We start from the raw sequence: 25,377 nt of genomic DNA, 5'->3' as shown, positions 1-25,377 counted from the left end.
TTAGCGCGCGTCTACGATGAGTCTACGATTTAAAAAAAAATTTACCATCATTTTTTTTCCATTTTAATGCATTTTTTCGCTATTATATAAGGGAAGTAACTCTCTAAAAATGTCTACGATGAGTCAACGATTTAAAAAAAAATTTACCATCGTTTTTTTTCCATTTTAATGCATTTTTTTGCTATTTTTTGGCTGTAACTCTCTAAAAATGCTTATATAGTTATTTCCCTTACAAATCCGAGCAACGCCGGGCGATACTGCTAGTATATATATATACATACACAAGTAATATATTACTCGACCAGAGTGGTGTAAAATATATATATACACACACACACACACCTAGTACTGGTATTAAGAACGAAGGTCGTTAAGACTTCATTTTTTATTATAAACACCAAAGCGATGTTAAAGCATTCGTTTGTCCAACTGTGTTCCCGTTCGAATTTTGTTATCCCTCCAAAATTTCCGAGGAAAAAAAAAAAGTAAACAGAAAAAAAAAACCTACCCCCACTTCACTGGAACGTACCTGTCCATGGGATTGATTAAATTCGATCGATGGTTCGGTTTCCTCGCCGCCACTACCACCACCACCACCACCACTCGTACTAACCAATCGATCTAACCTAATTGTTTATTTATCTCTGCAATGGATCATCTTTTTAGCATTCGTTGATTATATTCCATTCAAGTAATGCATAATTATAAGCTGTGTTAATTGCAATTAGAAGTCTGTGGGTGTGTATAAATTGCTGGCTCTAAATTCTATAGAAAATATATGGAGGCACACTTAGAATATATAATATATATGTGGAGGCGCAATGGCCCAGTGGTTAGGGCAGCGGACTCGCGGTCGTAGGATCGCGGTTTCGATTCCCAGACCGGGCGTTGTGAGTGTTTATTGAGCGAAAACACTTAAAGCTCCACGAGGCTCTGGCAGGGATGGTGGTGATCCCTGCTGTACTCTTTCACCACAACTTTCTCTCACTCTTACTTCCTGTTTCTGTTGTACCTAAGGGCCGGCTGAATATCCACGAGAACTACGTTAGGGGTACACGTGTCTGTGGAGTGCTCACCCACTTACACGTTAATTTCACGTTGGTCGGTTCAACCGGAACCCTCGTCGTCGTAACCGACGGAGTGCTTCCATCCATAACATATATATAAGAATAAACGGTCATCTTATTAACTTCACTAGCTTACAGCTGTCTCTGCTATATGATGCAATATAATCAATAGCCGAGTGCTTGAGCACACCCTATCGCTTCACCGGAGCTGAGCTATATATATATATATAATAAATTAATAAATATATATATATATATATAAAGGTATATTCCGTTAGGAACGTAGCAGAGTACAAAATAGAGCTAGTTCACCCTTACAATTACCAAATAGCCGGTAGTGTTACGATATGCTTCCAAATCTAGATTTGGGCATCCGTCGAGTGCGAAAATAAAAATTAAAACAAGGCAGATGGATGTATTAGCATCGAAGCCGAAGGTTTTGTAACTAACGGAGACAGCAACTGAATATCACCTGGATCTCATTATACAGGTAAACCGTTGCATAATCAAATTCCTGTATATATGAAGAAATATGTTGTATGGAAACGTGTAGTGATTAAAAAATAACTGCCCAGCCGTTATATATATATACATACACATACATACATACATACATACATACATACATACATATATATATATATATATAATATATATATTATATATATATATATCACTACACTCATGGAGTGGTTGGCGTTAGGAAGGGCATCCAGCTGTAGAAACACTGCCAGATCAGACTGGAGCCTGGTGCAGCCTCCTGGCTTCCCAGACTCCAGTCGAACCGTCCAACCCGTGCTAGCACGGAAAATGGACGTTAAACGATGACGGCGATGATGATGATGATATATATATATATATAGATATATATATATATATATATATATATATATATATATATATATATATATATATACACTAAATAATTAGGGTTCAGCAACGATTTGCCTCACCACACACCGAATTATTATATATATATATTCATTCTTATCTACAGGAAAATTCGAAGTCGATATTGCACTGCAAATAAGTGAGAGGTGACGATCGTTTCACCTAACCCAATCAATCACAAAAAAAAAAAAGTAAAAACGATATGCAAGGAAATAAAAATCAAACTATCGATTCCACAAATATTCACAAGCAACAAGAATTTTCCGAACAAGAGGAATAAAAGGCATAAATAATAATAAATTTAAAATATGAAGGATAAGACAGTGAGTTCGAATTATAAACGAAGACTCGTTTTTGAGACAGATATCACATTTTATAATTTTTTAAAATATATTCTCCATATCCTCGGCTATTATCACCAAAGATGATTCTATTTTCTTATTTTAACCAACCACATGGTTCCGGGTTCAGTTCCGTGAGCGGCACCTTGGGCAAGTGTCTTCTGCTATAGCCTCGGGCCGACCAATGCCTTGTGAGTGGATTTGGTAGACGGAAACTGAAAGAAGCCCGTCGTATATATGTATATATATATATGTGTATGTGTGTGTGTGTGTGTATGTGTGTGTGTGTGTCTCCAACATCGCTTGACAACCGATGCTGGTGTGTTTACGTCCCCGTCACTTAGCGGTTCGGCAAAAGAGAGGCCGATAGAATAAGTACTGGGCTTACAAAAGAATAAGTCCCGGGTGTCGAGTTGCACGATTAAAGGCGGTGCTCCAGCATGGCCGTAGTCAAATGACTGAAACAAGTAAAAGAGTATGTGTGTGTGTGTGTGTGTGTGTCTGTGTTTGTCCCCCTAGCATAGCTTGACAACCGATGCTGGTGTGTTTACGTCCCCGTCACTTAGCGGTTCGGCAAAAGAGAGGCCGATAGAATAAGTACTGGGCTTACAAAAGAATAAGTCCCGGGGGTCGAAGTTGCACGATTAAAGGCGGTGCTCCAGCATGGCCGTAGTCAAATGACTGAAACAAGTAAAAGAGTATGTGTGTGTGTGTGTGTGTGTGTGTGTCTGTGTTTGTCCCCCTAGCATAGCTTGACAACCGATGCTGGTGTGTTTACGTCCCCGTCACTTAGCGGTTCGGCAAAAGAGAGGCCGATAGAATAAGTACTGGGCTTACAAAAGAATAAGTCCCGGGGGTCGAAGTTGCACGATTAAAGGCGGTGCTCCAGCATGGCCGTAGTCAAATGACTGAAACAAGTAAATTTAAAAAAAATAAAAAATTAGCCCCCACCTATTTCCGTCAATCCGTGTGTGTGTACCTGTATGTGCGCGTGCGCGAACATGCGTACACGCGCACCGGTCGTTCGGCGCTTCCATAGCATATTTGGACAGTAACCGCTATTTACAAAATAACGACCCGCGTGTGCGTACGTGTGTACACACATGTTACACTCATGACATTTTCTGCGTGTTCGTAATGTTGGTACTACTAGCGAACGAGGCGGGCGAGCTGGCAGAAACGTTAGCACGCCGGGCGAAATGCTTACCGGTATTTCGTCTGCCGTTATGTTCTGAGTTCAAATTCCGCCGAGGAAACTGAAAGAAGCCCGTCGTATATATGTGTGTCTGTGTGTGTGTGTGTGTGTGTATGTTTGTGTGTCTGTTTGTCCCCCTAGCATTGCTTGACAACCGATGCTGGTGTGTTTACGTCCCCGTCACTTAGCGGTTCGGCAAAAGAGAGACCGATAGAATAAGTACTGGGCTTACAAAGAATAAGTCCCGGGGTACTTGTCTATTGTCGTGGTCCCGGTTTCGCACACGCGAATTCGCGCGCGCGCGCGCCAGACGTAGGTACTCGATACTCGAGATCCCACGAGGTGACTTGCGCATGCGCAGTGCAGAATTCGCGCATGCGCGTTAAACCCCCCCCCCAAAAAAAATTCCCGTCTACGTCTGGCGCGCGCGCGCGCGAATTCGCGTGTGCGAAACCGGGACCACGACAATAGACAAGTACCAGTCCCGGGGTCGATTTGCTCGACTAAAGGCGGTGCTCCAGCATGGCCGCAGTCAAATGACTGAAACAAGTAAAAGAGTAAAAGAGAGAGAGAGAGAGTTGATAATTTTCGAGGGCGGCCAGGTTCGTTTTCAGTATTCTCGCTTGTGAGAGCAGTCGGGTTTATTTCAGATATTCTCATTTTAAAAATCATCTCCGGCTAATCGTTGAGAGGACGTTGGTGTTACCTTGGCGGAGGTTTGCGCTCTCTGAGTGCTCTTGCTGACTGTGACTTCGAAGTTTCGGCTTGCCCGCCTTAGTCTCTATATATACGTGCTAGAAAGAGCGTATAATAGTATCTTTATGTATATATATTTATGTTTATATGTGTATAACACACATACATACATCTATATACATGTACACATAAACAGTCACGTGGCAAATATTTTTGAGCGGGTTTTAGTTATAAACATTACGGGTACTGCTAGCGAACAGTGGTCCCGGTGCGCGCGCACGCGCAGTTGCGCATCCGCACCGGCTAGTCGTGACTAGTCGATCCTAAAACGACTACCTGGCAAAGTAAATAAAACAAAAACTCAAAGTAAGGATCGACTAGTCATGACTTGATAGCGCGACTACGCGAGCGCGCGCACTGGGACTACTGTTCGCTAGTAGTACCTATTTCTTTATTACTCACAAGGGGCTAAACATAGAGGGGACAAACAGGGACATAGGTATTAAGTCGATTACATCGACCCCAGTGCGTAACTGGTACTTAATTTATCGACCCCTAAAGGATGAAAGACAAAGTCGACCTCGGCGGAATTTGAACTCAGAATGTAACGACAGACGAAATACCTATTTCTTTACTACCCACAAGGGGCTAAACATAGAAGGGACAAACAAGGACAGACAAACGGATTAAGTCGATTATATTTCGACCCCAGTGCGTAACTGGTACTTAATTTATCGACCCCGAAAGGATGAAAGACAAAGTCGACCTCGGCGGAATTTGAACTCAGAACGTAGCGGCAGACGAAATACCTATTTCTTTACTACCCACAAGGGGCTAAACATAGAAGGGACAAACAAGGACAGACAAACGGATTAAGTCGATTATATTTTGACCCCAGTGCGTAACTGGTACTTAATTTATCGACCCCGAAAGGATGAAAAGCAAAGTCGACCTGTCGTATATATGTATATATGTGTATGAGTGTGTGTGTGTTTGTGTGTCTGTGTTTGTCCCCCTAGCATTGCTTGACAACCGATGCTGGTGTGTTTACGTCCCCGTCACTAAGCGGTTCGGCAAAAGAAAGACCGATAGAATAAGTACTGGGCTTACAAAGAATAAGTCCCGGGGTCGATTTGCTCGACTAAAGGCGGTGCTCCAGCATGGCCGCAGTCAAATGACTGAAACAAGTAAAAGAATAAAAGAAAAGAATAGAGCTGAAAACAATACCCCCCGCCTTAGCGAAGGCGGAAGTAATAAAACATGCCTACGTGAATAAGTATACACCATAAACATACCTGTGTGTATACGCATACACACACACACGAACACGAACAAAGTTATAGTTCTACATATCATTAAAGCTAAACCCGCGCTAGGATGAAGAAGCGGAGGTCAAAACATAACGATGACAACGACGACATCGCGCTGTCATGTTTTATACACAGCTGAAATCTTATTCGTTCGTCAAGTCGATATGTTTATCTCTGCTGCGAAAAGGGCATTCTATAGCAGCAACCCATGACTGGTGTGTAAATAATGGTCTATGTGTGTGCAGCTAGCAGTTAGCAGCTGCAAAAAAAGCACTACTTTGATGCAGCAACGACAATAAACAAGCAAACAGCAGTAGCAGAAACTGCAGATATGCACTTCATATCTGCTCCGCCTCTGCTATCACGATCGTACAAAGATTTCGAAATTTTTCGGAGAAACATGGATAAATTGCAACGGAAAATACAAAGATAAAAATTAGCATAGTAAAACGTTAGTTCGTTTTCGTTTTTTTACCCGTTTCAGATATTAGATTGTGGCCATGATGGGGCAACGCCTTGAAGAATTGACCCCAGCACTTCTTTCTAAGCTTGGTACTTCGCGATCATAGGATTGCGGTTTCGATTCCCAGACCGGGCGTTGTGAGTGTTTATTGAGCGAAAACACCTAAAGCTCCACGAGGCTCCGGCAGGGGATGGTGGTGATCCCTGCTGTACCCTTTCACCACAACTTTCTCTCACTCTTATTTCCTGTTTCTGTTGTACCTGTATTTCAAAGGACCGGCCTTGTCACTCTCTGTGTCACGCTGAATATCCCCGAGAACTACGTTAAGGGTACGCGTGTCTGTGGAGTGCTCAGCCACTTACACGTTAATTTCACGAGTAGGCTGTTCCGTTGATTCGGATCAACCGGAACCCTCGTCGTCGTAACCGACGGAGTGCTTCCATCCACTTATTCTATCGGTTTCTTCTGCCAAATCGCTAAGTTACAGAGACAAACACACCAACACCGGTTGACAAGCAGTGATGAGGGACAATCACAGACACACATGCTGCTTTCAATTTCCCCTACCAAATTCCATCAGAAGGTTTTGGTCGCCCTGAGGCCACAGTGGAACACACTTGCCCAAGGTGACAAGGAGTAGGATCGAACCCAGAACCATGTGGTTGGGAAGCAAAATTTTTATCACACACCCACCGCCCGCATTATTTAATTTATAGTAATTAATCGTTATGTTATTAATTATTTGCAATCATTATTATTATTAAGGCGGCGAGCTGGCAGAAACGGTAGCACGCCGGGCGAAATGCGTAGCCGTATTTCGTCTGCCGTTACGTTCTGAGTTCAAATTCCGCCGAGGTCCACTTTGCCTTTCATCCTTTCGGGGTCGATAAATTAAGTACCAGTTACGCACTGGGGTCGATATCTGTCCTTGTTTATCCCCTCTGTGTTTAGCCCCTTGTGGGTAGTAAAGAAATAATTATTATTTTTATTACCAAGGCGGCGAGCTAGAAGAATCGTTAGTACGCCGGAAAAAGTGCATAGTAGCATTTCTTCCGGCTCTTTACGTTTCAGATTTCAAATTCCCCCGAGGTCGACTTAGCCTTTCATCTTTTTTCGCGTTCGATAAAATAAAAGTTCCAGTTAGACCCGGGGTCGATGTAATCGACTTGCTCCCTCCCCTTAGCACTGTTGGCTTTGTGCCAAAATGCGAAAGCATTTCATTACTATATTACATTCCGAGTTCAAATTCTGCCGGTGTTAGCTTTGCCTTTTCTTCCACCGGGGGTCGATAAAATATGATACCGTTCGATGTAATCGAACCCCCCCCCCCCACATTCTCAAAAACTGTCGCTAAAATTAGAAAGAATTGTAATTAGAAAGGCGGCGAGCTGGCAGAAACGTTAGCACACCGGGCGGAATGCTTGGCAGTATTTCGTCTACCGTTACGTTCTGAGTTCAAATTCCGCCGAGGTCGACATTGCCTTTCATCCTTTCGGGGGTCGATTAAATAAGTACCAGTTACGCACTGGGATCGATATAATCGACATAATCCGTTTGTCTGTCCTTGTTTGTCCCCTCTGTGTGTAGCCCCTTGTGGGTAGTAAAGAAATAGGTATTTCGTCTGCCGTTACGTTGTGAGTTCAAATTCCGCCTAGGTCGACTTTGCCTTTCATCCTTTCGGGGGTCGATTAAATAAGTACCAGTTACGCACTGGGGTTGATATAATAGACTTAATCCGTTTGTCTGTCCTTGTTTGTCCCCTCAGTGTGTAGCCCCTTGTGGGTAGTAAAGAAATAGGCATTTCGTCTGCCGTTACGTACTGAGATCAAATTCGGCCGAGGTCCACTTTGCCTTTCATCCTTTCGGGGGTCGATTAAATAAGTACCAGTTACGCACTGGGGTCGATATACTCGACTTAATCCATTTGTCGTCCTTGTTTGTCCTCTCTGTGTTTAGCCCCTTGTGGGCAGTCAAGAAATAGGTATTTCTTCGGGTTTTTATGCTCTGGGTTCAAATCTCGCCGAAGTCGACATTGCCTTTGGGGTTCAGTAAAATAAAATTTCAATCCAACACTCGTCGGCGTAATCGACTTAACCGCTTCCCTAAAATTGCTGGCCTTATGCCAAAATTTGCAACCATTACCAATCGCTACTCTCTATTACAAAGACTAATCGAAGCAGATGATTCACGCCTCATCCACTACCACCATCAATACCCCCAATGTTTCCCATTCGTTTTTATCGGCTACTGATGAATTCGAACTCAAATGTAAAACACACAATACTAAATACTGCTAGATTGTTTTTTTGTTTTTTTTTTCCAACCGTTTTCACGTATTCTAGAGGAGAATCGATAAAATCGATCGGAGTACATACATGGAATTTTTCTTTCCTTTTTATCGACTTCTCGGAAAACGAAAAGCAACGACGATGCTACCAAGATTTTAAATCCGACTCAAAACGCAAAATGAAGGACGGAGCTTCTAATATACTTAAACAAGAACATTTCCTTCAGTAACCACTTTGAAATGTGGATCTTTTCGGTTTGACCGGCAGTTTTTAACATAATTTCTAGGTAACTAAAAAATTTTAAACTTCCTATACTGGTAGAATGTGTTTATAAAACATCTTTTTCTCTTGGCTTTATTGAGAAAATTTTATAGTTTCTAAGATATTTGTTATTTTTTTCCTTCAATTTCTGCAATTTCAACCAATCACTGATGTCCATTGAGGTAAAAAAAACATTCTGTGCCGTATGAATATGTCCCTCGTTTCAGAAACAGATTGGCTTTATTTACATTTGTGAAGAAAAAAAAGATACCCTTTCCCCCACCCCTAACCCTAAAACAGATTGAAATGCAATAGATCGATACTAGGGTCATAATTATGGGTGACAATTTCATATGACACCGCTAGAAAAACACTGCCGTTCAAACCGAAAAGATCCTGAAATGCTTCTATATTTTATCTTTTATTTCTTTCAATCATTGGACTGTGGCCATGCTAGAGTACCACCCTAAAGGGCTTAGTCGAACAATTCGACCCCCAGTACTGGGTGTGCCATTAAACTGCATCCGGTGGTGAAACTCCAGTTCAGGAGCTCTGGGGAGACCCCTTACCATTACTCCCAGGTCTGTTCTGACGCAAAACGGTAGTATCGGTCAGGGTGCCATCTAGGGGTTAAATAGATTTTTCTAAGGGTAGATAGAGATCCCTAGCTGCAGTGAAAGCAAGCAATCTAAGAGAAGGAAAACTCCAAAATTAATACCTACTTCCTTTCTTCCAAGGACGGCTGACGAAACTAAAATGGGGTGTGTTTAATAATATAAATTCATATTATGAAGAAGGTAACTGTGCCATGCTAGGGCACCTTCTGCCGCAGGCGGAAATAGCAGGAAATGATAATGATGGTGACTTATTTAAAGTTGGGGATCTTTTCGGTTTGAACGGCAGTTTTTTCTAGCGGTGTCATATGAAATTGTCACCCATAATTATAACCCTAGTATCGATCTATTGCATTTCAATCTGTTTTAGGGTTAGGTATGTGGGGAAAGGTATCTTTTTTTCTTCAGAAATGTAAATAAACCCAATCTGTTTCTTAAACGAGGGACATACGGCACAGAATGTTGCTTTTTTTTTTTTTACCTCAATAGACGTCACTGATTGGTTGAAATTACAGAAATTGAAGAGAAAAAAATAACAAATATCTTACAAACTATAGAATATTCTCAATAAAGCCAAGAGAAAAAGATGTTTTATAAACACATTCTACCAGTATACGAAGTTTAAAAGTGTTTAGTTACATGGAAATTATTTTTAAAAAACTGCCGTTCAAACCGAAAAGATCCAAAGTTGGTACTTATTTTATCGGTCAATTGCTGAAATGCTAAGTTACAGGGACGCAAATAAACCAACAGCAGTTGACAAGCAGTGAGAGGAGACAAATATACACATTTATATATTCTGAGTATCATACTTTATGCAGATACAGAATGGTAAGATTAATTAACTGTGACCATTCATCAGGAGATGTATGTCATAGATGTAGTGTCTAATAACAAATATCGTAGTAAATTAGGTTTTCCATGATGTCTCTGCACTGAGTATGATACACAGGTTGCTGATTTTTATACTATTACTGTTGCACAATAATAAATTTGTATTCAGTTGGTCAGACAGAAATGCACAACTAGTAATACCATCACTGCTGCTGGGTAATTTGTGTAATGTATTTTTGTGTTATTTAACTTTCCAAAATGTGTCTGCAATATGTATGATACACAGATTACTGTTTTGAACTAATACTGGTTTCAAATTTTGCAACAAGGCAAGCAATTTCGAGGGAAGGATTAAGCCAGTTACATCGACCCCAATACTCAACTGCTGCTTTTTTTATCAACCCTGAAAGATAAAGTCAACCTCAGCAGTATTTGAACTAAGAACATAAAAAGACCAACGAAATACAACAAAGTATTTTGCCCAGCGTGCTAATTATGTCAGCTTGCTGTTTTGAATCAAAACCGCTTCTGTTGCCCAAAACGAATTTATATGCAATGGGCTTCCACGCAATGTTCATTATCATCATTTAACGTCTGCTCTCCATGCCGGTGCTTTTCAAACTTTTTGCTGGAGCGGAACCCCAAGGAAACATTCCACTGGCTCGAGGAACCCCTGTGCAATAATTTAATAGTCTTATGTACACATATCTGCACAAGAGAATTAAAAATTACTGCCGATTTTAGCAGTTTTGTAACTTCTTGCGGAAGCCCTGGACTGTACTGGCGGAACCCTAAGGTTCCGCGGAACCCTGGTTGAAAACCACTGCTCCATTCTGACATGGGTTAGACGGTTTGACTGGAACAGGTAAGCCACAAAACTGCACCAGGCTCCAATCTGCTTTGGCTTGGTTTCTACAGCTGGATGCCCGTCCTAATGCCAACCGCTCCAGAGAGTGTATTGGGCCCCTTTTATGTGTCACCGCCACAGGTGCCTTTCACATGGCACCGGTATGAGTGCTCTTCACATATTACTGGCACAGGCCACGACTACGATTTCACTTCACTCACAAAGTATTGGTCAGTCTGGAGCTAAAAAAATACATTTGCCCAAGGTGCACCACAGTGAAACCAGGATTGAAACAGAAACCACTCGGTTCTCACAAATCAAACTTCTTAACCACACACGTGCGCACAGGGCCGCAGGTTGACAAACTGGGAAAAATTATTTTAAAAAACTGCCATTCAAACCGAAAAGATCCAAAGTTGGTATTTTATTTTATCGGTCAATTGCTGAAACGCTAAGTTACAGGGACGCAAATAAACCATCAACAGTTGACAAGCAGTGAGAGGGGACAAATATACACATTTATATATTCTGAGTATCATACTTAATGCAGATACAGAATGGTAAGATTAATTAACTGTGATATTCATCAGGAGATGGTATGTCATAGATGTAGTGTCTAATAAAAACTATCGTAGCAAATTAGGCTTTCCATGATGTCTCTGCACTGAGTATGATACACAGGTTGCTGATTTTAATACTATTACTGTTGCACAATAATAGTCTTATGCACACAATTCTTAACTGTAATGATATCAATAAAGCAGCAATCAAATCCAAATATGGTGGTGATTATAGTCATCATGATAATAATCCTTTCTGTTATAAGTATAAGGCATGAAATTTTGGTGGGAGAGTTGGCTGGTTGATTACTTCAACCCCAAGGGCTCAACTGGTGCTTATTTCATCGACCCTGAAAGGGAGGGAGGAAAGACAAAGCCAATTTTGGTAGAATTTGAACTCAGAACAAAAAGACAGACGAAATGCTGCTAATGATTCTACAGGCTCACCACCTCAATAAACCTTTCTTTACCATAGGCACAAGGCCTGCAAAGTGAAGGGAGGGGCTAAGTCAACAACTGTATATTAACATAAGGAACCCCCTAATTTGGAGGGCTTAAAATTTGGAAAAAAGGATTTGTAAAGGATTATAATACTATCCATGTATAAAAAGAATTTCTAAGGGATTATAATACTATCAATGTATAAGAAACTCCCATATTTTTTTAACCTAATTTTTGACAAAAAAGGGTTCCTTATACATGTTAAAATATGGAACTTTGACCCCAGTGCTCAAAGTTGATTTTGGTGGAATTTGAACACAGACAGACAGAATGCCGCTACAAATTTTGTCCAGCAGGCTAATGATTCTGCCAGCTCCCTGCTTTAGTCATCTACTATAGGCACAAGGCCTGAAATTTGGGAGGAAGGGACTAGCTGATTACACTGACCCCAAAAGGATGAAAGGCAAAGTCGACCTCGGTGGAATTTGAACTCAGTATGTAGAGACTGGCAAAACCCCGCTAAGCATTTCATCCAGCGTGCTAACAATTCTGCCACCTCACCACTTTAGTAATCATAATAATATAGTGTTAAGGCAGCGAGCTGGCAGAAATGTTAGCACACCAGGTAAAATGCTTAGCGGTGTTTCATCTGCCTTTACATTCAGAGTTCAAATTCCGCCGAGGTCGACTTTGCCCTTCATCCTTTAAGGGTCGATAAATTAAGTACCAGTTGTGTACTGGGCTCAATCTGATCGACTGATCCCCACCCCAAAAATTTCAGGCCTTGTTAGTAGAGTTGGAAAGAATAATAATAATATAGTGTTACAAAATTAGATTTCTTGAGATACACAAAAAAGACATGGCGCAAATGAACAGTTAAACCTCATAAGAACCCTAAACCTTAAACAAGGGGTGAGTTTGAAAATATACTAAATTATATGAAATATAGATTCTCAAAGATTTTTGTTTTAGCCACAACAGATGCTATGCTTAGGACATTACTGGTTGAAGGTGTTCAGGTATTCTTCATGTTTTTCACATACTGGTATTTGAACATTTTGAAGGAGATTATCAAGGGATTGGAGGGATGTATGCATATGTTTGTATATATACATACATGTGTGTGTGTGTGTATATATATCTTTTACCTGTTTCAGTCACTAGACTGCAGCCATGCTAGAGCACCACCTTGAATTTTTAATCAAATGAATCAACCCCAGGACTTTTTTTCTAAGCCTGGTACTTATTCTATCAGTCTCTTTTGCCAAACCACTAAGTAACAGGAACACAAACACACCAACACCGGTTGTCAAGTGGTAATGGGGGAACAAACAGACACACACACATATCATCATGATCATCATCATCGTTTAACGTCCGTTCTCCATGCTAGCATGGGTTGGACGGTTCGACTGGGGATCTGGGAAGCCAGAAGGCTGCACCAGGCTCCAGTCTTATCTGGCAATGTTTCTACAGCTGGATGCCCTTCCTAACGCCAACCAATGTATATATAGTGGATGGTAAGCTCTCTGAACATTTGCTGCAGGCGGTGAACATCACTTCCACATCTGTGCAAAAGGGAGTAGGTCCTAAACAGGATTGAAAAGCCACCACTGAATGGCACTGCTCAAAACTGAGTTGCAGATACATTTACCTAATTATGTACTGTATGTATGTATGCAATACACACACACACATACATCATCATCGTTGAATGTCCGCTTTCCATGCTAGCATGGGTTGGATGGTTCGACCGGGGTCTGGGAAACCAGGAGGCTGCACCAGGCACCAGTCTGATCTGGCAGTGTTTCTACGGCTGGATGCCCTTCCTAACGCCAACCACTCCGTGAGTGTAGTGGGTGCTTTTTACGTGCCACCGGCACAGGTGCCAGACGAGGCTGGCAAACGGCCACGGTTGGATGGTGCTTTTTACGTGCCACCGGCACGGGGGCCAGGCGAGGCTGGCAACGGCATGTATATATATATATTGGGTCATCCCATAAATAATGCTGTGTTTTTATACTTTTATATGGGATGACCCTATATATATATATATACATATATATCATCATTGTTTGATGTCTGTTTTCCATGCTAGCATGTGTTGGACGGTTTGACTGGGGTCTGGGAAGCCAGGAGGCTGCACCAGGCACCAGTCTGATCAGGCAGTGTATCTACAGCTGGATGCCCTTCCTAACGCCAGCCGCTCCGTGAGTGTAGTGGGTGCTTTTTACGTGCCACCGGCACATATACACAAAAGGGTAAAGTCATCCTTCGATCAGGAATGACTATGGGATTACACCTAGAAAGTTCCCCTCCAAGGCACAAGTCTGGGAGCAAGGTTGTTTATGGAAGACCACCACTCACCAATGAAAACCAGCTTCCCCTCTCTACACCACTGATGTTATCCAAGGGAAATCGCAAAGGCCAATACATCTTGGCACCAGTGACATCACAACCCCTTTCCAGTGAACTGGAACAACATTATTTATGGGATGACCTAATATATATACATACATAAATTATTAAGGCAACCGGTGTAGTCGTCACTGATGGGAGGGTGCTAGTCAGCACCAGCTTTGCTAGAAATAAGAGTCAGAACAATTCTTAGCCACATGGGAGCACTTATCTAATGACTGACAAGGTAGACAAGCTCTCTACGGTAAGCGAGATTGAGTCATATCAGCGCTAATTTCATATATAAATATGGCTGGTGTGGCTGTGTGGTAAGAAGCTTGCTTCTCAGCCACATGGTTCTGGGTTCAATCCCACTGAACTTTAGTAGCCTCGGAGATCAGACAAGCGTAAGACAGTGTCAATGGTGGTTCCAGAAATTCCGAGCCAAAAACTACAACCTAGAAGATGAGTCCCATCCTGGAAGATTTGTAGAGCTCAATGAGGACATCCTGCAAACCTTGATGGAATAAAATCCTAACTCTTGAGGAACTAGCAGAGAAGCTTGGATTTGATCACTGCACTCACGAAGTGGTTAGCGTTTAGGAAGGGCATCCAGTTGTAGAAATACTGCCAGATCAGACTGGAGCCTGGTGCAGCCTCCTGGCTTCCCAGACCCCGGTCAAACTATCTAACCCATGCTAGCATGGAAAACGGACATCAAACGATGATGATGATATATATATATATATAATATATATATATATATATATAGGGTCATCCCATATAAAAGTATAAAAACACAGCATTATTTATGGGATGACCCAATATATATATATACATGCCGTTGCCAGCCTCGCCTGGCCCCCGTGCCGGTGGCACGTAAAAAGCACCATCCGACCGTGGACGTTTGCCAGCACCGTCTGGCACGTAAAAAGCACCCACTACACTCACGGAGTGGTTGGCGTTAGGAAGGGCATCCAGCCATAGAAACATTGCCAGATCAGACTGGGCCTGGTGCAGCCTTCTGGTTTCCCAGACCCCAGTTGAACCATCCAACCCATGCTAGCATGGAAAGCGGACGCTAAATGATGATGATGATACATACAAACACGTATGTATATTATATATATATATATATATACACACACACAAATACATGCATAATACGTATATACATACATATACATGCATATATATATGCACATTTATAAGTAAGTGTATTGTGTGGTCATGAAGTTAACTTGCCAACCACTCGCTTTTCTGTCCAGTCTTACCCTTTTACAACTTGGGCAAGTGTCTTTTACTATAACAAAAGACAAAAAAAAAAGGCTACCTTCGAGTCATACAAACACATAAGGCCTGGTTTCCCAGTTACAAGGCATAGATATTCCCCACCTGGACAGGTCAGCGGTCAATCACAGGCTGATTCATTTTTGCCAGCTGAGTGAACTGCAGCAACATGAAATGAACAAACTGCATCACCGAGTCCAGGAATCAAAACCACAAACTCATGGTCAGGAGTCCAACACCCTAACCACTAAGCCACGCATCTCCACAAAGCTATAAATAATATCATGTAAATATAGCCCCAAGGCAACCAAGCTACTGTGGATTTCATAGAAAGAAACTGAAAGGAACCTTCAAGTATGTGTGTGTGAGGGGGCACGCGCACGCACACACACACACACACACACTCGCATTTTTTTATTTCTGGTCATAACAACCAATAGATGTAAACAAGAGTCACCACCATACAAGTAGTGTCGTTTGTTTTCATTTGCCCCTTATAATATGTCTGGCCTTGGGGAAATATCCCCTTGCTTGGAAATGTGAGTGTTGGCAACATTAAGGGCTCCTGGCCATAGTAAATCTACCTCTATATATTTTGTCCAACTCATGCAAGAACAAAGTGGATATTAAAATGCTGCTGGTAATGTGTGCACATGTGTGTGTGTGTGTGTGTGTGTGCGTGTATGTGTGTATATGCCTGTGCTAGTAGGGTGCCAAGAGCACCATCCGAGCGGGATCGTTACCAGAGCAGCCAACTGGCTTCCGTACCTGTGGCACATAAAAGGGCACCATTCGAGCGTGATCGTCACCAACGTCGCTTCACTGGCACCTGTGCTGGTGGCACATGTAAAGAGATTCGTGCAAGGTCATTGCCAGTACCGCCTGACTGGCCCTCATGCCGGTGGCACGTAAAAAGCACCCACTACACTCTCGGAGTGGTTGGCGTTAGGGAGGGCATCGAGCTGTAGAAACTCTGCCAAATCAAGATTGGAGCCTGGTGCAACCATCTGGCTCGCCAGCCCTCAGTCAAAATCGGCCAACCCATGCCAGCATGGAAAGTGGAAGAGCAGCCAACCTGCTTCCATACCCGTGGCATGTAAAAGGGCACCATTCGAGCGTGATCGTTACCAACGTTGCTTCACTGGCACGAGTAAAAAGATTCGAGCAAGGTCAGTACCACCTGACTGGCCCCTGTGCCGGTGGCACGTAAAAAGCACCCACTACACTCTCGGAGTGTTTGGCGTTAGGAAGGGCATCCAGCTGTAGAAACTGCCAGATCAAGATTGGAGCCTGGTGCAGCCATCTGGCTCGCCAGCCCTCAGTCAAAATCGGCCAACCCATGCTAGCATGGAAAGTGGAAGAGCAGCCAACTGGCTTTCATATCCATGGCATGTAAAAGGGCACCATTCGAGCGTGATCGTTACCAACGTTGCTTCACTGGCACTTGTGCCGGTGGCACATGTAAAAAGATTCGAGTGAGGTCATTGCCAGTACCAACTGACTGGCCCCCGTGCCGGTGGCACATAAAAAGCACCCACTACATTCTCGGAGTGGTTGGCGTCAGGAAGGGCATCCAACTGTAGAAACTCTGCCATGAAAAGCGGACGTTAAACGATGATGATGATGATATATATATATATATACATGGTATGATATAATCTATGAACACATCAATATAATTCTACCAAACTAGCTGTCGTAAATTTTAAACCCCATTTGTGTTCTTTTCATTCATATATAAATGTGCAACCCACATCTTGGGCAAATGTATTCTACTATAGCCCCGGGCCAACCAAACCTTGAGCGGATCTGGTAGATGGAAACTGGAAGAAGCCCATCATGTAGATGTGTGTGTGTGACTGTTTGTGCCCTGGTCATTGCTCCCTCGTTGTCAATGGCATTTGTAACTTTCCATCCATGACCTTTCAGATGACTATTCAGTCCAGTTGCAGTTCTACATGGTTTGAAGCACAGGTGACAATTGAAAGTTGCAACTTACTGTGCACATCCCACTGGTCAGGTCGGCACATGTCACCACACTTCCATCACCGTAGAACACCAGTAGATGGAATGACAAACGGTCACCATAAAAAGACATCTGTATGCCATTGGATTATAGTAATAAATGCATGTACAACACAAGTACCACTCTCTCTCTCTCTTTTACTTGTTTCAGTCATTTGACTGCGGCCATGCTGGAGCATCGCCTTTTATTGAGCAACTCGACCCTGGGACTTATTCTTTTGTAAGCCCAGTACTTATTCTATTGGTCTCTTTTGCCGAACCGCTAAGTAATGGAGACATAAAACACACCAGCATCAGTTGTCAAGCAATGCTAGGGGGACATACATATAGATATATATATATATAATATATATATATATATATATATATATATATATATATACATATATACGACGGGCTCCTTTTCAGTTTCCGTCTACCAAATCCACTCACAAGGCTTTGGTCGGCCCGAGGCTATAGTAGAAGACACTTGCCCAAGGTGCCACGCAGTGGGACTGAACCCGGAACCATGTGGTTGGTAAACAAGCTACTTACCACACAGCCACTCTTGAGTCTCTAATTAGTAGTTAGTGACAAGCCAAAGCTAGATGATCTGTGATTACACGAAAAAACTGCAGGTTTTACATCAGTGTCCTTCTCCAAAGATGCTGGGATAACATCTAGGGGTCCCTCACTCCCTGTGGTTTTTACTACATACCCTGACACTAACCTGATAGGTGTTAGTACTCTGGGTCAGAGTAAACCGGAGAACAGCAGTGGCTAAGTGGAGGCTTGTTCAGTTTTTTTAACATTTTTACTCTCAACATCTGAACTTTCTTCCGTTGCCATACAAGAGAAAAAGGATCAAGGGAGCTACGACCAAATTATTAAAAATCTAAATAAAATTTAAAAGACAAACCCACTCGTTACCTCCCCATGTTTACTCGTGGGACAAAAAATTTACAGAAATTCAAATTTGGAACCACATTCTGTTCTCCTCTTAAACTTTTTTTCTACCCCCTATAGGGATCAGAAACAGTAATTTCAATGTCATTCATTACCTATCAATTTATAAAATTAAAAATTCGTTATTTTTCTCTTAACACATGCACACCATCTAATAATTTGGGATCTCTTCGGTTTGAACGGCAGTTTTTAACATAATTTCTAGGTAACTAAAAAATTTCAAACTTCGTATACTGGTAGAATGTGTTTATAAAACATCTTTTTCTCTTGGCTTTATTGAGAAAATTCTATAGTTTGTAAGATATTTGTTGTTTTTTCTTCAATTTCTGCAATTTCAACCAATCAATGACGTCTATTGAGATAAAAAACATTCTGTGTCACATGAATATGTCCCTCGTTTAAGAAACAGATTGGGTTTATTTACATTTGTGAAGAAAAAAAGATACCCTTCCCCCACCCCTAACCCTAAAACAGATTGAAATGCAATAGATCGATACTAGGGTCATAATTATGGGTGACAATTTCATATGACACCGCTAGAAAAAACTGCCGTTCAAACCGAAAAGATCCACACCATCTAATAATTTGTCTCTGCTACTAAATAAAAATAAATTCCTCGCCACTTTGTGTTCAGCAACCTGCAGGACTTTAAAAATTAGCTATTTCTTTACTGCCCACAAGGGGCTAAACACAGAAGGGACAAACAAGGACAGACACAGGTATTAAGTCGATTACATCGACCCCAGAGCGTAACTGGTACTTAATTTATCGACCCCGAAAGGATGAAAGGCAAAGTGGACCTCGGCGGAATTTGAACCCAGAACGTAACGGCAGGTGAAATACGGCTACGCATTTCGCCCGGCGTGCTAACGGTTCTGCCAGGTCGCCGCCTTAGACCTTAACAAAAAATTACCTTCAATTTTTTTTAGTAGTGTAACCCGCCTAATGATGAGCCATACCTCAAGCGGCGCGCTTCTTGAAAAGGGTTGTCAATGTTTGGTGTACAGATACTAAAAACAGCTAAATATCCAGGGTATTACAGAGTGAGGAAAAGGTAAGGACACCTTTGAATAAAATAGTCGAGACACAATGTATCAGAGATATTAAAGAAGAAAACAAGAAGATATGAGTAAAAATTACTGGAACGCCTTTGACGATAGGACTGTTCGATCGAGGCTTAGCCTTGGGTTAAACAAGAAGCCGAGTCAACGCGTAAAACAACCGGAAATTGAAACCGCGTTGGGTAGACCAGACCAGGAAGCTACCTTGACATTCCCCCGCCACCGTCGCCCCCCCTCCCTCCCCCTTTGCTTACAAGTCCCTGCACCTGCACCTCCCCCACCACCAGTTCCCTCTTCCTCTTGTACAGGTACCGCCCCCTATTTACTTCCTCCTCCTCCCCACGTGCACTCGCTCTAAACATTAATTACCTCCCTTTATTGATGGCGGTAAAAATATTGAGTCTTTTTGTTGTTGTTGTTTGTTTTTTTTATCTTTTTTCTTCTTTTCTTCCCCCGAAACTGGAAATTTTCCGTTAAATCAAAACGCTTTAAACTATTATTATTCAAGTTCCAAGTTCAAATATCGCCGAGGCCGACTCAGCCTTCGATCCTTTCAGGGTCGATAAAACAAGTAACAGCCAACTACTAGGGGCGAGGTAATCGACTCCCAGTCTTCCCAAAAACTGCTGGCACTGTACCAAAATTTAAAACCATTATTATTATTATATATAATAAAAGAAACCACCATCATTTTTATCATCATTATTATTACGATCTGAATTCAAATTCCGTCCAGGTCGACTTTGCCTTTCATCGTTTCGGGGGCTCGATGAAATAAGTACCAGTTGAAAACTAGGGTCCATGTAATCGGCGAACTCCTCCCCCCAAAATTTCAGGCTTTATGTCGATATCTGAAAGGTTTACTGTTCCTACTATTATTATTATTATTATTATTTAGGTTTTCTTTTCATTCATTTATCTATTCACCTATTCAGGCGGTGGTGCCCCAGCATGGCCGCGGCCTCCGTGCTAAAACATTTTTTAAGGATTTAAGGATATCATTTTACCTTACACAACCCCCAAGGCCTACTCAGTACTTGCACCAAACGCTCCCTTAAAACCACACCTTTATGCATTAAATTACATCAGTTAATGTTAGCCTCTCATATACATTATGGGGTGGTCGTGGCTGGAACGCCTTCAATCTTTGGCCAGCTCGGCAAGAGCGGCAACAACAATCTTTTGTCCGTCTTCCATCCAAAAGAAATGAAAATCCTAATAATAATATACTTATATATTTAATTCTCAAATCAGGTGTTGAGCTTTCTGAATATTTTATGTTCAATTCAAATGTGTAACCCTTAAGAAATTGAATCTGCTTATGTGCTAATTGCTCGAATTATTAATCGTAAAATTTGTAAATAATTACACGTATTTGGATAAGTAAGAAATATTAATTTATTAATCAGTCGAGTAATTAGCATCACGAAGACTTAAGGTTTAAAATTTTGTAGCTCTTCAAATCCTATTACATTATAGTTGCACACTTCGAAAGAAAAATACCTAAATTATAACAATAATAGTTATTATTTTAATTAGGCACATGGCTAATATTTACAGACGAGGTTGATTGATTCGATACCCTCAATATATAACTGGTGCAAATTGCTTTCTTTCCCCCATAAACTTTCTCCAAGAACGGTCGAAATCCCTTCTACCCACAAAAACCACAGGAATTCCTCCAACAGGGTCAGAAGTCCTTATAAAAAAAACGGGTAACACGTTGATGGGCAACAGGAACGATCCCACCCAACGCCATGGCCACTGTCTTGTAGTAGTAGTAGTAGTAACAGTAGTAATAGTAGTAGTAGTTTAACCCCAGAATATCGTAGTGAGCGAGCCAGCCAGCCATCCAACCTTATGTTTCAAAGCATTCCCACAGTGACCATCTCGTCTTTAATGGTTTGTGTCTCGGAAGGGCTGCATAAGGCTACATCAATGCGCCCTTTTTAATACAGCAGGGTGTGATTTCAAGATATGGCTGCTATTTTTAGCAGGTTTGATAGCCACTTCATTCAGTGTTTCTAGGACTGCATTGTATCCAAAGCCATATCGACACTGCTTCATTATTATAATAGTAGTAGTAGTAGTCGCAGCAGCAGCAGTGATAGTAGTAGTAAACTAAGGATGAGGAGGGGTGGAGGTGGGGAAAATTTATAAAGCATAATTAAAAATTTCAGAATAAATAAACAAACAAATAAAAGAACATGTTGCCGTACCTCTGATTCGGGTTTCAATCCTACGTCTGTCGTGTGGAGTTGATCACCTCCTTCATCGTGTCCTGAGGCTGGAGGAGGTGGTGTTGTTGTTGTTGTTGTTAATGATGATGATGATGATGATAGAGGGGGAGAGGCGGAGGATGATGCTGATGGTGTTGTCGGCGGTGGTGGTGCAGCAGTGACCGTAGCAGCATCACTTCCTAGATCCATTGGTAATAATCAGTGTGATAAAAATTAATTACTAAAAACAATAATAATGAATGATAGTAGTACTTGGTGGTGGTGATGGCGATGATGATGATGATGAGGGTGGTGGTTGTGGTGGTGTTTTCTGATTTATGATGATGATGATGATGCTGCTGTAGTTTTGGTTTGAATTGAATATATATATAACTCGAAAACTCTTCGACAGTTCTTGTAGCAAATTAAATGTTGGCGTGTGTTGTCACTTGGTGAAAATATATCCAAACCAACAAATGGCTGTTGCATTCAAGTTTAATCAAATTAGCATTAAAGAGGTATATTATTATTACTATCAAGAGAGAATCTCAGATATATACATACACACATACATATATGTGCACACAAGCACACATATATATGCATATATATATATATATATATATATATGTGTATAATTTAGGGGTATTTTTTAATCAGACAACGTACCTTCCCTTTTTTTTCTTTCTCTCACCCCTCTGATGTTAAGGGGTGGTTTGTCTGTCTGTGGTGGTGGATACTTTAAATAAAGTCTGCGTGTATTTGTGTTTGGGGTTGTTTGTCTGTGCTTTTTTCTCTCTTTCTTTTCTTGTTTGTTTGTTTAAAAGTGTGCAAAAGCTCAAACAGTGCACCATCCATTTAAAAAAAGGTTCCACAGAGCGAGAGAGCAAACCGACAGCGTATCACTATGTGTCGTCTTCGCAGCACGAATGTTCCGTTTATTGTTATCATTAAACATAATAATAATACTACTACTGTGTTTTCCCTGTGTAATCTTCATATTTCGAAGCATCGACTGTCTCAAAAACAAACTCAAAATCGTATTTATATTTACATACATACATTCATACAAGCAACCAAAGTAAGCAAGCACTCTGCAGATATCTTTTCTTCCTTTGGTCGCTTTCCTCTGTTACCATTTTTTCTGTATGCTTTAAAGATCCTTCATTCCTTGGCTTTCTTTTGCTGTTTTCTTCACGTATTTTCCTCCCGACTTGCTCAGCTGCCACACATTTTATGCAGGCATGTGTGTGTATATATGTAGATAGCGAGCTATGCATGCATGCGTATACAAGTCCATCATAACCATGCTTTTTTTCTTCTTGGCTTTTTCCTTTTTTCAGATTACATATTCACGGTTCGATGTTGAAGACGAAGCAGAGGAAGAGAAACACGAGAGAAAACAACTTAAATAAAACCAACTGGGGGGTGATAGCGGAAGGGTTTTCTTTGTACAACATTAAAAAAAGGGGGTGGTTCAAAAAATGTGCGGTATGTCTCCCAAATATTGCAAATACACAGCAAGCTGTGTAAGGATTCGAATGTATTAAGTCTCATGGCCGCCACACATAAGACATAGGGGCCTCGATTTCAGCCACTTTTAAATTATTTAACAAATTATAAAATCGAAATTTTACACGAAGTGCTTTTTGAAATTATCGTTCAAATACATTAAAAAGTCGGAATATGAAAATTAGATCAAAAAGTAAGCTGAAATTATATTTCGTGTTTTGTTTGTTTTTTTTTATTTTTGCTGCACAGCCTCCTCGGAATAGTTATTACCTCCCTTGGCTGCTGTGTTTTATTTTTGTTTTTTAGTTTGTGTGAGGAAAAGGTTTTATTAAAATTAAACCAAGTTTCAGAATTTTTTTAATGAGATATCTAATTTAAAAAAAACACGAAAAAGCAATAAATGTGATAGATGTTGTATTTATTTTTTTATTTTTCATTATAGTTTATAATGCCAAAAAGCACTTTGCTATTAAAATTTTTAAAGAAAATTATTTATTATGCTTAATTTTCTAATTTACCAAATGTCTTCGTGCGAATAAAGAATATCATATACCAATGGTATATGTCATAATTCCTAAGTCAAACACAAGTGGTTGTTGATCTTGTGTTAATGTCCATGACTACCCATAATGCCCGTCTCTTTTACATTCCGCCATTTTTAAACAAATTTACTTTCTCTTCAGATAAAACAATTATGTCTTTTGGAGAGATAATCTCGCAACGAATCTACTTTGCCACCAGACTCGAGTCTCCCATTAAACCCCTTCTGCTTTGTTACCTAGCTTACGTTTCTCGAAAAGTTTGAATTATATCCTCCATACTTGATTTTGCCTCTTGCCAAAAATCCTTGACATAAGACATTTTCAAGTTGACTGCTTTCAATAACGACATTCTTTAAGCATTCGTGGCGATCGTCGAAAACCCATATGAGTTAAAATAAAGACATAGCTTCAATTCCTCTTTGGAATCAATTCATTTTATGCTCATTGCTAATGTTCCTGGCAAAAGCCATAATTCTTTTGCCGTAGACCTAAGTTTTTTTTTTTTGTTTTTTGCTTAACCAATCGCTCCCACCTTTGCCCAAAATATGGTATATTTAAAAGACTGCTAATTTTGCTTTTTAAATTAGTTTTTTATAAGGTTGAACTCAGAAATTACTATCTTTCGAAGTTGGTATACAATATGGCGGACAAATTACAATAACTATTGAGTGATAGTGTTAAACATAATTGGGAGCAAAAATCAACAACAAAAACACTAATCGTAAAATGCCACTGATTTATATCAGTACTTTTTTTTTATGGATATTTTCGTGACAGAAGATAGAAAACTATGAAATCTGTGCAGGCATGACTGTCCATTTAAGATCATTTTACAACCACATAGTTTCGGGTTCAGTACCACTGCGTGGCATCTTGAGCAAGTAGCTTCTACTATAAATAGCCCCAGGTGATCAATACTTTGTGAGAGAATTTGATAGAAGGAAAATGTGTGGAAGCCCGTCGTATATATGTATGAGTATGTATTGTATAACTTGCGTATACAGTTGGCCGCATGACTGCTACTGTTGATTTTAGAGCTCTACGTAGATTTTTCGGATTCAGTCTGCATTCAGTGTTGTATCTTCGCCTATCCTCCTTTGTATCCATATACGTGTGTTTGTGTTGTCCTCTACAACCGGTGTTGGTTTGTTTATGTCAGCGTAAATTAACGTGTTTCAACAAAAGTAACTGATTGAATAAGTACCAGACTTTCAAAAAAAGTACAACACAAGCACTCTCATACATACACATAGCTACATACATACATACATACATACTCTCGTACATGCACGTGGCTACACAGATCACACTTGTTTCAGTCATTTGACCGCCTTTAGTCGATCCCAGGACTTATTCTTTGTAAGCTTAGTAATTATTCTATAGGGACTCTTTTGCCGAACCGCTAAGTTACGGGGACCTAAACACACCTGCATTGGTTGTCAAGTGATGTGGGGGGGGGGAACAAACAGACACACACACACATATATACGACGGGCTTCTTTCAATTTCCGTCTACCAAATCCACTCACAAGGCTTTAGTCAGCCCAAGGCTATAGCAGAAGACACCTGCCCAAGGTG

At 40.9% G+C, this 25,377-nt stretch overlaps 1 protein-coding gene across 5 annotated transcripts in view; it reads right to left on the bottom strand.

The window, feature by feature from the left end:
* LOC115225773 (zinc finger MYM-type protein 4) overlaps positions 1–23,335 on the bottom strand; it is a 133,434-nt gene extending 110,099 nt beyond the window's left edge. For 3 of the 5 annotated variants that reach the window (XM_036514639.1, XM_036514640.1, XM_029796724.2), the window contains exon 1: positions 21,746–23,335. In XM_036514639.1, the coding sequence (XP_036370532.1) occupies positions 21,746–21,955 (210 nt within the window). In that variant the 5' untranslated portion in view covers positions 21,956–23,335. Of the gene's footprint in view, positions 1–508; positions 630–21,745 lie in introns of those variants that run through there. The other 2 variants (XM_029796726.2, XM_036514643.1) reach the window with 2 other exon arrangements.
* Positions 23,336–25,377: the final 2,042 nt, after the last annotated feature.

Source organism: Octopus sinensis, linkage group LG28 (assembly GCF_006345805.1).
Source record: "Octopus sinensis linkage group LG28, ASM634580v1, whole genome shotgun sequence".
NCBI lineage: Eukaryota > Metazoa > Mollusca > Cephalopoda > Octopoda > Octopodidae > Octopus > Octopus sinensis.
This window is presented reverse-complemented; position numbering and strand designations above follow the sequence as displayed.